We start from the raw sequence: 17,836 nt of genomic DNA, 5'->3' as shown, positions 1-17,836 counted from the left end.
ATATATATATATATATATATATATATATATATATATATATATATATATATATATATATATATATGTGTATATATATATATATATATATGTGTATATATATATATATATATATATGTGTATATATATATATATATATATATGTGTATATATATATATGTGTATATATATATATATATATATATATATATATATATATATATATATATATATATTTATATATATATATATATATATATATATATATATATATGCTGTATATGTATAAGAAGCCTGGTGTTGGCGCAGTGGGTCGGGCAGCGGCTTGGGATCCAAAAGGTCCTGAGTTCAAGCCCCGTTGGTCCACTGAATTAATACAGCAGGGGGTGGACTCAGCCTGTCATCCTTCCGAGGTCGGCAAAATGAGTACCAGTGTACTGGGCCGGTGTATACCCCGGTTAAAGTAGGTGTACCATATCCCTGTGTTGTAAGAGGCGACCAGGGTTGCGTCAGGAAGGGCATCCGGCGTAAAACATGTGCCAAATCACTATGCGGATCATACGGATGATCCGCTGTGGCGACCCCGAATGGGAGCAGCCGAAAGAAGAAGAAGATACTGTACATGTATATATATATAAATGTATATATACATATACAGTATATATATATACATATATATATATATATATATATATATATATCTTCTTTCGGCTGCTCCCGTTAGGGGTCGCCACAGTGGATCATCTGTTATGATCCGCATAGTGATTTGGCACATGTTTTACACCGGATGCCCTTCCTGACGCAACCCTGGTCGCTTCTTACGACACAGGGATGTGGAACACCTATTCTAACCAGGGCATACACCGGGCCCAGTATACTGGTACTCACTTCGCCGACCTCGGAAGAATGACAGTCTGAGTCAACCTCCTGGTTAGGATTAATTCAAGCGGCCAACAGGGATTGAACTCAGGACCTTTTGGATCCCCAGCCGCTACCCTAACCATTACGCCAACACCAGGATATACATACATACATATATATATATATATATATATATATATATATATATATATATATATATATATATATATATATATATATATATATATATATATATATATATATATATATATATATATATTTCTTCTTCTTCTTCTTTCGGCTGCTCCCGTTCGGGGTTGCCACAGCGGATCATCCGCATGATCCGCATAATGACTTGGCACAGGTTTTATGCCGGATGCCCTTCCTGACGCAACCCTGGTCACCTCTTATAACACAGGGATATGGTACACCTACTTTAACCGGGGTATACACCGGCCCAGTACACTGGTACTCATTTTGCCGACCTCGGAAGGATGACAGGCTGAGTCAACCCCTGGTGTATTAATTTAGTGGCCCAACGGGGCTTGAACTCAGGACCTTTTGGATCCCAAGCCGCTGCCCTAACCACTGCGCCAACACCAGGCTTGTATAATATATATATATATATATATATATATATATATATATATATATATATATATATATATATATATATATATATATATATATATATATATATATATATATATATACATATACACATAGACAGACAGACAGACAGACAGACATGCGCACACATCAGGAAGAACAGCTACAGCATGACTCGTTTCGTTTGTATGGTTTTCTAAAATAATAAATACGATTTCTCATCGATGTTTATATCTCCAGGTTATAATGGTAGTTATCGTGACGTTATCAATGTTTTGGTTTGACTTGACCCATCAATCATTCTCACCATTTAACTTCGATCACACACCGCCGGTCCTGTGTGGTGTGTCTTGTCGTGACTTGCATAACTGCAGAAGAGGACCAGCTCGGGTTGGCGACCTGTAAGACGAGTCCAAGAACAAAATGAAATAATAACATAAACAGGTACATGCGGTCAGGTGTCCAGGACGGTCACGCGCTTTGATGGGTCTCACGGAGACGAATTATCATAAAGCATCTCCCCGTGTGTTCACGACCCATGAAGATCGCCCCGAACTGGCGGGACAGGTGCGAATCACACCCGACCTCGCACAGGTAGATGATCGTTGAGCACACGAGGCGATTGACTGTGCTCCGCGGTGCAGGTGCCGCTCGTTCGAGTCCATCAGGTTGATAAATCTGCCGCTTGCGAGACGTTCGTTTTACACACACGAAGAGCGCGGGGAACGTGCCCTCTAATTTCGTGCTGTGTGTATATGTGTATTAGGTATATGTATATATACATCTCATGGAATATCTGCATATTCTGCGTCGTGCTCGCGTTGAACACTTCGGACGGCGTGTGCCACGTACGAGTTGCTCGTGCGTCCGTGCTGTGATTGCGGTCCGTACGTTTCTGCCGCGAGCGCTTCTCTGCAGGTGCAGTGGGGAAGCCGTGAGACGGGCGGCGCGCCGGGACTCCACGCCCCTCGTCACCTACCATCGATACGTAGGACGCGAGGGACGCCGCCGGAACGTAGTCGTCAGAGAGAGAGAGAGAGAGAGAGAGAGAGAGAGAGAGAGAGAGAGAGAGAGAGAGAGAGAGAGAGAGAGAGAGATAGATAGAGAGTGAGGGAGGGAGGGATGACACGTTCGGGTTAAGGGAAGAGGAATGGCTGGGGGTAAATGAGAAGGGGGAGGGGTTGGGGTAAATAGGAAAAGGGGGAGGGGTGTAGACTTGCAGGATAGTGTTGTGATTTGATGCGAGCGGCAGTTTAGCCTCGGACCCGACAGAGCATGGACTCGGACTCGGGGACCACGTGCAGTCGCACCTGGATCTGAGCAGCACGAGGACCGCACAGGGTCTCCCTGACCGTTTGCTGCACCTGCTCTTGCGGCTTGAAGCGGTTATTTATTTATTTTAATTTTTCAATTAAAAATTTTTTTTTTTTATTAATTCTGTCCCTCCGGACACGCATCTTGCTCACCCATGGACGACCCCTGAGCGACCACCACCGGCTACGAGAGCACTATCGGAGCCGACGACTTGAATATCTGATCGTCGGTTTCACCCCGAGGCATCATCATGTCCAAGCTCTTCCACTGTTGGCCTTTTCGCGTCATCCTATGCATCGTGGTTGTCTACCTGAGACTGGGGTAAGTCGCTCATGGAATATCTCCAAATTCTGCACTCCGTCTGTGGGTCTTCGGCTCCATCATGACGTCCCCCGGCCCCCCTCGGCTCGTTCGGGCCAATCTTTACGCTTTCACCGAAGCACGTGATTTTTTTTTTTTCTTTCTTTCGTCCCTGGGAATTCGTGCTGTTTGGCGGCTAAATGTTCATTTGCCATGTCGGAACGCCTCGGAGGTTAATGTTCAACTTTGTTTCGAATATAACACCAAGTGTAGTATTATTAATGGCGTCTTGTTCTGTGCGTTAACAAGACACTGTTTTGTGTTTTTTTTTTTTAGTTATTTCTATAGGAGTGGGGCGTTTTACACCTGGAAACGTTATCCTCAGGTGCTCTCGATGTTCCCGTTCGATTCTTCTTTGGCCCTTTTTTTTTTTTTTGCCCCTCTCTGGCTTTCAAACCGGTTTACGAAAAGAAACAAAAAGTCTCCATTTTATTGCGTGTTGAAGACTACACGCAGGTCGTGCACAGGTGTATTATTCCCAAGGAGACCTCCGAGGGTTGGACATCGTCAGATGAGCTTCATCTGGTCTTTTTATGGCTGGAAATAAAGCATGCCTGTTAAGCGCCTTCCCTTTTAGAGTCGTAAGGGGGCGTGGGGTCGGGGTGGTGGCTTACGGTGGCTTGATGATTTAAAAAAAAAAAATGATAAAATACGTTTGTCATGCATCCTTTTCCACCTGTCTGGATTTAAAAAAAAAAAAATGATAATAAAATAAGTTTGTCATGCATCCTTTTCCACCTGTCTGGATTTTTTTTTTTTTAAAAAGATAAAATAAGTTTGTCATTCATCCTTTTCCACCTGTCTGAATTTTTTTTTTAAAATGATACTAAAATAAGTTTGTCATGCATCCTTTTCCACCTGTCTGGATTTTTAAAAAAAAAATGATAAAATAAGCTTGTCATGCATCCTTTTCCACCTGTCCGGATTTTTTTAAAAAAAAAATGATAAAATAAGTTTGTCATGCATCCTTTTCCACCTGTCCGGATTTTTTTTTTAAAAAATGATAAAATAAGTTTGTCGTGCATCCTTTTCCACCTGTCTGAATTAAAAAAAAAAAAATGATAAAATAAGTTTGTCATGCATCCTTTTCCACCTGTCTGGATTAAAAAAAAAAAAAAAAAAGATACTAAAATAAGTTTGTCATGCATCCTTTTCCACCTGTCGATTTTCTTTTTGAAAAAATGATAAAATAAGTTTGTCATGCATCCTTTTCCACCTGTCTGGCTGTTTTAATGTTGCCCCATGTGACGACGCATGTCGGTCCACTGAGAATCGCGCATGTAACGACCGCCCATGCTTTGGGCCATTAATTCAACGTTGACCCAACAAGCTGACCCGCAGTTTAAAGTGTGTGTGTACACTTTATTATTATTTTTTTCCTCCATGGAATCCCTGATGCTGTTCACGGTGAAGTGCAAGTCGAGTCGTTCAATCTGATTGCGCAGCAATTTTCATGGTCTTACAATATCTGTCGGTCAAGTAGTTTTTGCCAAATTGACCAACCTTTTAATGTTTTGACTACATGTTGGTTAAATTGATGTCTCTTAAAGTGGAGGTAGTTTTGTATTTTTTTTTCCCCATTGTGCTCTCGGTCGACCCCACAGGGCCTTCTCGTCGGTCGTGGCTCTCGGGGCGAACATCATCTGTAACAAAATCCCCGGGCTGTCATCTAGGCAGCGAGCCATCTGCCAGAGCCGACCCGATGCGATGGTTTTCATCGGAAAGGGAGCGCAGCTGGGGATCTCAGAGTGTCACTTTCAGTTCCGACATGGTCGTTGGAACTGCTCTGCGCTCGGCGAACGCACGGTCTTCGGCCAAGAGCTCAAAGTAGGTGAGTCGGTCGGTCCCGGGACCTTTGTGTTGTGTGGGCGCACATTGTCTCACGACGAACGCGAACCCGCCCAGTTGTGCGCGCACCTTGCTGCGCCTTTTCGCGAAACATTAACACTTAGGTCTGTGAGCACAATACGCTGAGCACAACCGACTCCGCTCTGTGAAAAAGGTACGCTCGGTCTGCCCACCACTTGATTCTCTCGGCCCAGTCCTTCAATGGTATTGTGGTGCAGCGATCACGTGCGTCTTTCGATTTCAAAAGCCATTTCTTACCTTTGCTGGTAAGGGCTTGATTCTAGGCTCCAAGTTTGTGTAGTTGGGAGGAGTTAATTTTGAGGGTGTTCTCGAGGGCCGTGCAAGTTGAAGTCTTCAGTGTGTGTGGGAATCTTGTGTTCGAACCACGCGGTAATCGGAGTGCGTTTTGGCACGAGTCGGATGCCTGGTCTTCGATTACATGGTCTTGTGGTGGGACTCTTCAACTGTCCATTCTGCTATGTTCATGTGCTTGGACGTAGGTCATTGTGAGGGGGGGGGGAGGGTTGAAATGCTTTGACGATTCCAAGTAATGTGTAAATAACTCTCGTCTTGACTGATGTGCAGTGTTTGATCAAATAATGGTGGAAATTGCTTCTGGAATGCTGACTGATTAAAGATGTAATACTTTGGTACTTTCTTGGTCAAATTAAATTTGCTTATTCCCAAGTGATTATAGACCATGCTTTTGTTTTATTTAATAACAAAACAAAAAAAATACCCACCTTGGTTTTAGCAAATACTTTATAAACTGTGCTACACTTGCCACAGCAAGACAAAATTGCTGCAAAACTCGACTTGACCTCTTTCCCCCACCTTTTCTGATTGCACACTTGTTTACTCCAATCAAATGAAGGCTATTATTCCATTGTTTTATTCCCACACTCCCTAAATTCTGTAAGGGTAAAACTAGTTTTGCTTTTGATTTACATGTGGTGGTTGGTGGAGGTAAAACGGGCATTACGTTTATCTCCAACGTTTTGATCTCCATTCCATTGACTGGATGTGTTTCTCATAGCAAATGGATTTGATTGCTCCTGCCAAGAGATAAACGATTTTTTATTTATTTGTAAGTGGTGGTATTGTGAGGAATTATTTAAAAATGAAATCCATATTGGATCCTCGTATCTCTTGCATGTAGCTCAACTAGTCGCCTTGCTTTGCGTTCCGGAATTGAGGATTCTGCTCTGATTAAGTTGCCCAGAGCTGCCGTTGTCAAGATGAAGATGACGTATCGAGGAAAGCTAAAATGCCAAATATTTTTGGTGATATTTGTGATTTTTATTTTTTTTTGTTTTCCTTGTCGAGGCTTGTGTGGAGAGCTAACACACAACGCACATCATGGGGGACATGAGACAAGAGGGGAGGGAGTGGGAATGACAAAACTGGGGAACAGACATTAGGAGATCTGTGGAAGGGAGAGGGATGGGACAGGGAACATGGGGAATGCAAGATGGACATTACATGGTCTTTCAGGAAGGAAAGCAGGGAATTTGAAGGAGGTGGGCTTGGATGGATTATCGGGGGTAGAAAAGATCGAGGATTTTGAAGGGGGATGATGGTGGTAGTGGTGAACAGCTGTTTTGAAGGCCTGGAGGGAAGAATGGGAATGAATAGAGTAAGGGAGTTTATTCCAAAAGTGGGAAAAAAGAGGAATGAAAGAGTGAAGGTGAGCAGTGATTCGTGATTTTGGTAGTTTTACCAGAAGGGGGTTGTTGGCGGACCTTGAGCACCCTGCAGAAATATGGTAGGGACAAATCGCAGGGGGGGGGGGTGAGGCTGGAGAGGAGACTAGAAGACAAAGACCACCGACCAACCTGCGGTGAATGAGAGGCCCAAAGACTCTGCCTCATTGCAGGAGATGCCAATGATCCGAAATGCCTTGGTTTCTACAGCGTGAAGCCGAGAAAGGTGGGAGGCAGGAGCACCAGCCCAGAGGGGAAAGCAAAACTCCATCAGGCTACGGACAAAAGCTTTGTAAGTGGTCAGGAGCTCAGGTGGGCCGAGGAAGGACTTTTCATGACTGAGGATTCCCAGTCGGCGACTGGCTTTGGAGGCGAGGTTTGAAATGTGGCTTTACCAGGAAAGTTCATGGCAGATAGTGAGACCCAGAAGCTTGAAAGAAAGGACTTCTTCCAGAGGATTGTTGAGAAAGTGGATTGGGGGGGAGGTTCTAAACCCTCCATATTGGATGACATCACTTTGTTTTTTTTGTGTTTTTTTTTTTTAATTTAAAAAACAAAAAATGATTGGAATCTTGTACATGGTTTAGCTTTCAATTTTTATTCCATAAAGTCTGAACTTGCACGGTTCAGTTGTTGAGCGATGGCATATGTTGTAGGAAAGCTCCACAGTTTTGCTTCTTTCAAGATGGAAGGTGGAAGTAGAAGTGAAAGTTGGAAAATTTGTTGAAGGCTTCCCCAACCCCCCCCCCCCCCCGCCTCTGCAAGATGGCAAATCAAGTCAAAGCGTTTCTTGCACCTTCCTGGATACATTGAGGGTTTTAAAATGCTTCTTGTGGAGAAGACATGAGTTGCAAGCAATGAAAATGCTTTTTTGTATAACATTGGCATTCTACTCAAACTACAGAAATTCCCATAAAATGTGCTCACGAATGATTATTTTTCATTTACCCTTGAGATTTTATTTTTATTCCCCCGCCGGCTAAGCATCTGTTCAGTGCATGCACTTGCATGTCTTTTTTTTTTTTTTTTAAATCTTACACACACACACACACACACACACACACACACACACACACACACACACACACACACACACACACACACACACACGGTTGTTGTGAACACCCCATCACGGCTCATTAAACACCAAGATTTGAGAGCCCGTTGCCTGCATACATCCACACAGATCGTAGCAGCTCCTTGGTGAGCATGTTTTCCTGGACCTCTGTTGTTGCAATGATGATGAAATCCATTGTCTGCCTTTTCTCCTCTTCCCCAACCTTATGCTTTCTCTGCTCGCCTCGTCGGCCCCCGAGAAGGCAGTCGGGAAGCTGCATTTGCCAACGCCGTGACTGCGGCCGGAATCGCATACGCCATCACGGCTGCGTGCAGCCAGAGGAACCTGAGCGACTGTGGCTGCGACCGGGAGAAGCAAGGGTACTATAATCGTGATGAGCGCTGGAAATGGGGCGGATGCTCGGCAGACATCAAGTCTGGCCTGGCTTTTTCCCAGCTTTTTGTGGATGCACGGGAGATTAGGCAGAACGCCCGCACTCTCATGAACCTGCACAACAACGAAGCGGGTCGCAAGGTGAGGGCACCTGCTTGCAATGTGGGCCTTTGTTGGCACATTGTGCTTGTTTGTGTCAGATAAATGAATTTTGAGCATTTCAGTTTGCCAACTTCATGTTCCCATTCAAATACCTGGAATATATGGGGAACCCAGTTTCAATCTTGTATGTTTATAACTGATGTTCTTGTAATACAGGTAACAGTGTACTCTTGTCTACTGTCTTTGTGCTGCCTGCAATTTATCTGAGATCCTCCCTGAGCCTCAATTTATATCTGTAAAATAAAATTATGACTCCTTGACCATGCTTCTAAATAAACCCGCATTAGTCAATTTTTCAGGCTCCTTTACTCGTATCTTTCACGCTAATATTTTTAAGCACCTTTAAGAAAGAGGCCGTAATGCCAGTTTTGAGTGCAGGTTAAAGATCACAGAGATGAATATGCTTTAAAAATCTTTTATTTTTATTAACTTTCTCAATGGCAGTGGAGTTGAGAAGGTGATCGGGTAAGTGCTTTGGAACTGGTAACTAGATAGTGAGGACTTGTGCAGGTAGCTTGGCTGCACTCGTACCATCCAGATTGATTTGGCTTTTCCTTAACCCCATGCATGTGAAGCAAAAAGGGGTTAAGCAATAGGTTCACATCTGTCTGTCGTTCTACAAACGTCAATTTATGATCGAGGAACAACTTTATTTCAGTTTGATGATACATTTGGGACACAACGGAAAACTCAACTACAGTTTAGCAGTACTTTGGCTCTAAATTTGAGCCGATCGCACATGCGCAGAGGGGAGATTTTTTTTTAACCTCACCTGGACTTTAGTCAGGTGAGCTTATGCGATCGAACAGTGTACATCAGTGAGTCGGTAAACATTTCAGTCATTATTGCTTGAACCACACACAGTTTTGATGAAACTGGGCCACAAACTCTATATCTGATGCCTAACGAAAGTGTATTGATCGCATCAAAATCTGCACTCGTTCAGGGGATCTATAGTGGGGGGTGGGGCTTGACCACTCCCACCCCCACCAAAACAAAAAAATTGATTTGCTCTTCTACAAAGCTATGGCATTCAAGTGATTGTTTCTGATGCAGGTGAGCTTCAGGATGTGCAGTCCTATTTTTACTCTGCCTGACTGAGAAACAAAATTGAAAATCATTCCAAACAGGAAACTTTCTTTTTGAAGGGCACAGATGGGCATGAAGAACTAATCTAAGGTGGTGTAAAAGACCTGTGAGGGAAGATTGTGTTCAACTCTATACTGCATAAATGGCAGTAAACTTCTGGAATTAAAATTTTTTTTTTTAAATTTTAATCTTTAATTTAAATTGAATTATTTACTTAAACACGAAACACAAATTGCTTCCCTTCAGTTTCCAAGAACCTCCAGTTTTGCAGTACTTGGACATGTTAAATAAGGTGGTGCATAAGACACCAACAGTGGTAAACTTCTGGAATTTTTTTTATTTATTCTTTTTTTAATACGACCTTTAAAATCATTATTTAGATTGAATTTTACATGTGGACACTACACGGTGTAAGGTGTTCTATGAACTCTCCAACCCTACTGGTTGGTAATACTCTGGAGATGTATTCTTCACAATGTGGCCAGTTATTTTGGTATTGTGGTGATGTACAGAGGGTACTGTATCCAACTCCCTATAATTGTGTGGTGTTTGACTTTATCCATGTATAACCCTCCAGAATGCGAGCTACAAGAGCAGAATTTGCTTTGTTTTAAATCTCTACTGATCTTACCCATGATACTTTTGCTGACTGCAGTTTGCTCATGTTTCAGCAAACTATAATTGAAGCCAGGAAGGAGGGAGAGTTTGTGGGAGTTCAGGTGCCATCTTCTTTGTCTGTACTGCTCGTGCTAACTTTAGTTCATTCTATGCACAAGGACTCGTAAATACTGAACGCTATTGCTCAGCTTGCATGGGAGTGAAGGATTTTGTGTGTGCGTGAACCCTGCTTTTATTGTGGTGTTTTGATCACAGACTTTGAAGGAAATGATGCGGTTGGAGTGCAAGTGCCATGGTGTGTCGGGATCATGTGCAACAAAGACTTGCTGGATGATGCTGCCCAAGTTCAGAGAGGTTGGCTACGCCCTCAAGGACAAATATAGTGAGGCAGAGTACGTGGAACCTGTGCGGGCCAGCCGCTACCGGAGGCCGGTTTTCCTGAAGATTAAAAGGTCATCGACTTACCGCAAACCAATGGACACCGACCTGGTGTACATTATGAACTCTCCTAACTACTGTGAGGAAGACCCCGTGTCGGGCAGTGTGGGGACCCGTGGTCGCCTTTGCAACCGTACATCTCCTGACGCTGCGGGATGTGACCTTATGTGTTGTGGCCGTGGCTACAACACACACCAATATAAAAAGATGTGGCAGTGCAACTGCAAGTTCCACTGGTGCTGCTATGTGAAGTGTAACACGTGCAGTGAAAGGACGGAGGAGTACACTTGCAAGTGATGAGACCCTGCAAACCCATTACGGTGGATGATTGTACTGCTATGACTTTTTAACTGCCCCTTGAGGATTACAGGGGTAGAATTTTGTTTAAAATCAAATATTAAAGAATTAGCTTTGCTGCTACTGAGAGTACTTCTCAAAGCTAAGTAAACTGTGTAAGCTACTGAAGGTGAGTACTTTTTTGTTCTTTTTTTTTTTAATTTTTATTTTTTTAAGTTGAAGATGCCAGTCTGAACAAAAGTGAGGGTGGGGGAGAGAGAGAGAGGGTGAGGTTGGGAACACAAATTATCTGCCTGCTCATTTGTATGGAAACCTTTTATTCTTGCCTGCAACTGTTGCTCGTCTTTGTATGAGGCCATTGTTTATGCACCATCGATTTGGGCATTGTAAAATGAAAAAAATCAACTTTTGTGTGCTTGAGTGTAGCTGTGAAATGCCACACTTTGGCTTATTCTGGCATGTCTTTTTATCTCTATTCGAGGGCATTGTTGTGCATCATTGTGATGTTGTTTTGCATGATACGAGCAATGGAGGAAATCCTTGTTGCTGTGTAAGTATGAGCAAATGCTTGGCAAGTGCAATTGGACAGGTACGGTGGCTGCTAATATGGCTTGGGTAGGAGTCTAAACGGTTATTTTATTGTTTTTACTTTGGTCTTGTGCCAACGACAAATTGAGACCCGGCAATTGACCTTTTTTGTATTTAATCCTTTAATTTTGCTGCTGCCCAGCCTTGACACTGTTGTATGCTTGTGTGTTCCTGCAAGAAATGAACTTAAACTCCCAGAATGTTTTCTGGGTCACGTGGGGTGAGAAAAGAAGCACATTGTTTTTTTTGTTTGTTTGTTTTTTAGATGTTTTCTAATTGTGGGCTAATTTATTCAAACTAAGGGGATTTGGATGTAATTTTCATTCTATTTTTATTTTTTAACTTTGCTGGACCTCGACTTGGTGTACTTTCCATCCTTCCATCAGGGTTGTGTATTTTACTTTTTTGTTAAAGTCCAGCACACTGGCTTGTGCATTACACTAACTATATATTTTTTTTTTAGTTAAAGGAAAACTAATTTGTTTTCAACTCTACTTTTCAGGGGTCATGCTTCTGTAAGGCAAAATAGTTGTTCAAGGTTCTGAAAACGATATTTTGTAAACTGACCTTGGTGTCTGGGATGGAGGGCATAACTGGTGTAGTGACTGTAATGTATTTTGAGAGAGTATTTTTATATGAATATTTTTTATTTATATTGTTTTGTTGTTAGTGCAACTGCAGTTATTGGCTGTTCTAAAAAGTCATGTGCTAAGCAAATTTGAGCAATGAAACAAGCTTGATTTATGGATCTATTCTTGTGCACTAATTTTGTAGGCTTTGTGTTCCTGTACTTTAGTTTGGGTCGCGCAATGTTCGTGAGCCTATGGATTCTTGCCATTCACCATTTCTGCATTGATGTCATTAAAATTTGGCACTACTGAGTTATTTTATTTTTGTTTGAAAGTTGATGCATTGCACATGTGTGAACCACGAGGAAGACTATTTTGCTTTGATTTTCCCACATTTGCATAATGCGATTTATGAATGTTTTGGGTTGGCCTGTTACCATCCCAAGTGGAGCATGACTTGTGTCATTTTGTGAGTTGCAACCTAAATTTTGAAAAGACAAATTACACTTTCTGGTTGAAGATCATCATCTTGTCCCCCATTTATTTATTTAATTTTATTTTTTTTAATTCATTGCTCAACCATCCCCCTTCACCCCACAAGATAGCATGGAAGCTTTCAAAAGTTTCGATTTATTCAATTTAACTTTTTAACGCTAGATCGTATCTCGCAATGCTTTGCATGATTTGGAAATTTTTCCTCCTTTACACAAAGCTCAGAACATGTTCGTGAATGTAAACCTCACATATTTTGTCATAAAGATGAAGATCAACTTGGTGGCAGTGTTCTGCCCCCAACCTTTTCCCCACCTCAACCCCCCCTCCCCTTCTCCTTCGTTCATAAACCCTACCCTTCCACATTTAGTGCATTCAAGGCCTGAAGAAAAGAAAGCATAAATTGTGGCTGAGGTGAAGAGAGGCGTTCACAAAGGCCTAAACAACATCACAGCAGGGTGTGAACACCATGGCATGGAGCTTGCGCTGCCAGCAGGCCTTGTGACCTCTGTGCAATCCACAAGCGACCAGCATTCTAATAAAACCATCCCTATGGCTGCCTTGTTTAATGCCTGCTAAACGATGCGAGCACCTTCACTGTTCTCACAGATCACCTTTCCACTGGCATTGATGCTCTACAACCTGTCAAGAGGATGGAGAAGTAATTTGAAACTGCTTGTATCATTTTAGACCAGTTGCATTAGCCATTGCTGAAATCTCTTGCGTATCATACTCAGAATATTATCCCAGGAAATAAATTTGTTTGTCGTTTGCTGTAGCAATCTTTCTGCAGCACTTTTGTGTGTGTGTGTAAAATGTGCAAATGTTAGTCTAACTTTTTGAACCAAATCTTGAGTGATTTTAAAAGGTGAACTCTTTTTTTTTTTTTTTTTTTTTTTTTTTAATCATTCCCATTGTATAAAAAGCTGAATAATTTATTTGTCAAGTGACGGAACCCTGTTCTGTCGTTTCCCATCTCAAACACCTGTTCTTACCTGTGGAGGTGATGACAAATGCTTTGGCATGCATTGTGAATGTGTGCCATTTGGCACAACCATAGTTGCACTTGTGGTGGAGCACATTTTTTTTTCCAAGATCGATTCATTTCAACTTTGCTTCATCAGTTCCGTTGTGGTGTCACTAAGAACCAACAACTTGAGATGCCCTTGGTGTTTCAATCCATGTGGCTTGGTAAAGGCTTTCCTGCATGTAACGCAGTATCTGATCGGTTGAAGTGCTTTTCATTTTGAGGATTGGTTTTTTTTTTTTTTCTGAAGTGTGGGTGCCATTGATATTGATCATAGCACATCCATCCCAGCTACTTGCTGTTGAAGTCTGTTCGACACTGCAAGTCTCAGAAATCCATTGTGGAGGGCTGTGGGTAAGGAAGGGAGAGCAGTGTCAGAACAAGGGTCTGCTTTGTCAGTCTTGCTTTCTCTCCCTTGGATTCCAGGTATGTTTGGGTTCCTGGATTGCTCCGATGTGCTTGTTCGAAGGACAATCATTTGTGAAGCCATTTCAAAAATATTTTCTGTTGAGGCAAGTTGGTTGAAGAATTGAAAAATGGATTCTTTTTTAATTATTATCATTATTATTATTATTATTTTTTTTTTTCAGGAGTAACTTTCTGCTTTGAATTAATTTAGTTTATGTTTAAAGGTTTGTGCGCACCAGCTAAATGCTGCTGCTTTCGCCCATAAAATTCATCGCTCTCCTGGTAAGCAATTCTTTTGGTTTAACTTATGGATTATTTTGGTTTAACTGATTTTTGCCAATTTGCTTTTGTTTACTTTATCAAATCACATTGTGTTAAGCAAGGAAGGCTATTTGTTGTTTTTTGCAGTTGGAGTTTCTCCAGAATACAACTGTGGTGTGTGGTGTCATGACCAATTGCACCATATTTGGAGATCGAAAAACTTTTCTGTAGAACTATATATTTCCATAAAAGTTTCAAAACTATTTGTTGCTCGAGTCTTAATTGCTTTAGTCTTAAAATGCTGTCTTGACCAGATTAGTGTTCTCATCTGAACTGGCTCGTGAGGCCCATTTTGAAATGCCAAATGTTCGTCAATCCAATGTTCACTAGTGTTCTTTTAAGCCGTACAGTCTACTGTTCTGTTGTTGCACATGGTGTATGAGCGCTCTCTTGTGAGCCCTGAATTTGTTAAAAATCCAAATATAGATTTCTCAGGGTAAGGACTACTTGCCCTATAAGATATTTGAAAAACGAATGTTGCGATTATCAGTTTGACATCTCTCTGCTGTTTACAGATACTTTGTTAGAGAATAAAAGAAACAATGGTTTTTGTTTAGCTTTGTTTTGTAAGAGTGCAGGTCAATGAGCTGAGAAGGGTCCTCAGTTCAAACTCCTGCAGCTTAGCCATTCACATGATGAACCAAGTGCACAATGTCTGACTCAATATGAAGTGAGGGAAGGACATGGATGCCATTTTGATCAATGATTTGCCTTGAGATGTTCTCAAAGTTGATGCTTTAAGCCACCTTGAGATGAAACTTCCACGCACATCTATATATATATATATATATATATATATATATATATATATATATATATATATATATATATATATATATATATATATATATATATATATATATATATATATATATATATATATATATATATATATATATTGAACAAGAGTTTTCAGAGGCAGACTTGTTTGGAAGGTGGGGGAGGTTGGGAGATTGGGAGATCATTTCAGGAAAGAACTGGAAAACTTTTTCTTTCCACAAGCTTGCTCTCCTGGCACTCTGCATGGCGGCTTAACGCTGCTGCCTCGGCCCACAAAACCTGTCACCCACTGATAGCCCTTTAGGTAATTGAGAAGGCCTCCTTCTCACCACCTCCTGAGGAGCAGGCTTTGTGAGCTGCATTGCAGGGGTCCAGAACTGATAAATGCACCAGTCGGGCCCTTTCGCGTGAATGGCTCTGTCACTGATGCGGATTTGGTCGCAGACTGAATGTGAGGAGAGTCAGCACGCAAGGCAGCAAAGCTGGGTTGTGCTGAAACTAATAGTAATTTCTTTTTTTAAGGAAGCTGTTTGGGAGGGGGGGGGGCTTTGGTGCAAGAGCTCTTTTTTGGAGGCTGGGATTTCTGCAGGCTCTGTTGCTGTGGCACAGTAACTGATTTGTTTCTTTATTGGACAATTCATTTTGTTCACAAGACAGTTTGAAGCCAAGCACCAACAGCAATCGTACATTTGGTCTTTCCATGAATCGGACCAAATGCAAGTTTTAAAACCCTCCAATTTTGCTTTTTAAAAAATTTATTTTATTTTTAATTACTTTTAAAATAAGTTTGTGTCAAATCAAATCTTTCCTTCATTGTTATTTTTGTTTTCATCCAAGGTTCCTATAAATTACATTGACTCAAACAAATTGAGCAACACAGGTTTTGAAGTGTGGATGTTTCATCTTTATTGACTGATCAGATATCGATCCACATGGGTTTGAACTTAAAGGTCAAACAGATTTTATACACGAGATTCTTCATTTATATGTTTAATTCATCAGTAATTTGAAGGTGTTTGTGTTCATTCCAACCTTGTTACATTTATCATTCTGAATAGTCCAAATTGTGTCTTGAGCAGTTGTGCAAATGTAATGCAAAGATTAAGAGGATGTAAAATATTTTACAGGTGAGGTTTGAGTTTACTTTAATCTGTGTGGGACAGGGAGAGGGTGGCTGTCTATCTTGTCTTGTATCTTTCAGACAAACAGGAGGCAGATTCATTTTGCCTTGGGTTTTGAAATATTTGAAGCAACAAACAATTCCTGTGGATTATTTGTAAATAAATATAGTGGTTTAAATGATGATGAGAATTGATTTTACAAATGTTCTACAGTGCAAATGTTAAAACTATTGAATGCCATGTGGTAGTTTGCAGGTACAGCATCCAGCTATTATTCCTATCTCATCCCTTTACCATGTTGTCCAGTCTAATCTGGCTTCTCTGTGATTATGGGTATAAATGGTTTGTTGCATCAAAGTGCACCATCACTTGCCATCAAACCAAGTGTGCTGTCTGAAAGCATCATCTGGTTGACATTGAGGATTTCGCAGTCTTTAACAACTAATAGGCAAGTTATTGCCAGCATCCTACCCATCTTGCAAATTTGTCCCCGAATCGCCTTCGACAAAACGTTGGACATGGCAAGCAGGTTTCTAAAACGCTTGGGCCAAAAGTTTTTCTCTAGCTGATCCCACAAGACTATATGACTCATTGAGGCCACAAAAGGGAGTGAGGGGAAAGTGATTTTCTTTGATGAAAACGATCAAGGGTACTGAGGAAAGTGTCAAACTGACACCAGTAAATTATGACTTTGAATCGGATGAAAAATGAGCCGTCTGGTGTTTACATCTATATTTCACTCGACTTTTGGTGTTTTTTTTCTTCTCTCTATGGTTGTTGTAATGGCATAAGCTTTTCATGTTCTTCCCATTACCTCTTCCTAGTTTTAATTTTTTTTTTTACGTATGTGCATGATGGAAGAGGTGATTAAGGCAAACTTGAGCACATATGTAGATTCAACAATCGGTGACCAAACGAGAAAGGACAAGTGATCTCATCACCAACTCTCCTCCTTACCCTCTTATTTTTTTTTCCATTTCCCACACCCCCTCCCCTCCCCCCACCTCCCCTCCAGTTGCAGTTGCCCCCACATATAAGTGTCATGTGTACAATTGTACATGCTTTCTTGCAGACTGCAATAAAAGTATGTTGACAATGAAAACGTGTGGTGTAATTGTTTTGGTCATTATGCTGGGAAACGCTCATCACAGATCATCATTAGGGTGATCCCACTGAGAAAATATTCTTCCTGATTCCATAGGCAACACCTTTTTTTGTCTATAAACACTCTGCCAAAAGCTTTGTTTGGATGTTTCATAAACTGAATGTTCTCGTGTAATGACTTGATTGCAAGTTGCCATTTCTCGGCTTGTGACGTTTTGTTTACACTAAATGATTATCCACTGTTGACACCTTTTGTGCTTGTGGGAAGAGTCTGAACATGTAATTTTTTTTTGTTTGTTTGTTTTTGTATAAACTTTCGTGGATCTGGTAAAATAATGTACCGTCGGATGTGGGGATTTCGAACACTTGATATTTTGATCATGGTTTTCTTATTTTTTTTTTTTTCCTTTGTTTAGGTCTTGATTGAAAACCAATACGGCATGCTGGTGTGTGTACATGCAGTGCCTATCGAAAGTTTACCTCCCCTTCACAATTTTCACCTTTTGTTGCCTTGTACCCGAGAATTAAATTCCATTAAATCGCTTTCCATCTTTATTTACACATCGTAACCCACAACTTCCACGTGAAAATTTCTTCAAATTTCAGAAAATTAATTAAAAATACAAAACTAGAATATCTTTAAGTGTCCACCCCTCCCCCTTTATAATAGCAATTGTAAATTAGTTCAGGTGTAACCAATC

The 17,836-nt window shown here is 41.2% G+C and overlaps 1 protein-coding gene across 2 annotated transcripts; it reads left to right on the top strand.

The window, feature by feature from the left end:
• Window positions 1–2,651: 2,651 nt before the first annotated feature.
• LOC147014213 (protein Wnt-7a-like) lies at window positions 2,652–12,194 on the top strand. 2 transcript variants are annotated; one of them, XM_085851982.1, is made up of 4 exons: window positions 2,652–3,081; window positions 4,725–4,951; window positions 7,991–8,262; window positions 10,246–12,194. In XM_085851982.1, exons 1-4 carry the CDS (start codon window positions 3,011–3,013, stop codon window positions 10,723–10,725), a joined length of 1,050 nt encoding a protein of 349 aa, XP_085708108.1. In that variant the 5' UTR covers window positions 2,652–3,010; the 3' UTR covers window positions 10,726–12,194. The 2 variants fall into 2 exon arrangements, with proteins under 2 accessions (XP_085708108.1, XP_085708107.1); XM_085851981.1 differs by having other exon boundaries at window positions 7,988–8,262.
• Window positions 12,195–17,836: the final 5,642 nt, after the last annotated feature.

The sequence above is a fragment of the Eptatretus burgeri genome, chromosome 13, assembly GCF_056783735.1.
Source record: "Eptatretus burgeri isolate ZD-2024b chromosome 13, Ebu_testis_v1, whole genome shotgun sequence".
In the NCBI taxonomy this organism is placed as follows: Eukaryota; Metazoa; Chordata; class Myxini; order Myxiniformes; family Myxinidae; genus Eptatretus; species Eptatretus burgeri.
Note: the sequence above shows the minus strand (reverse complement) of the source record. Positions and strands in the feature narration are given on the sequence as shown.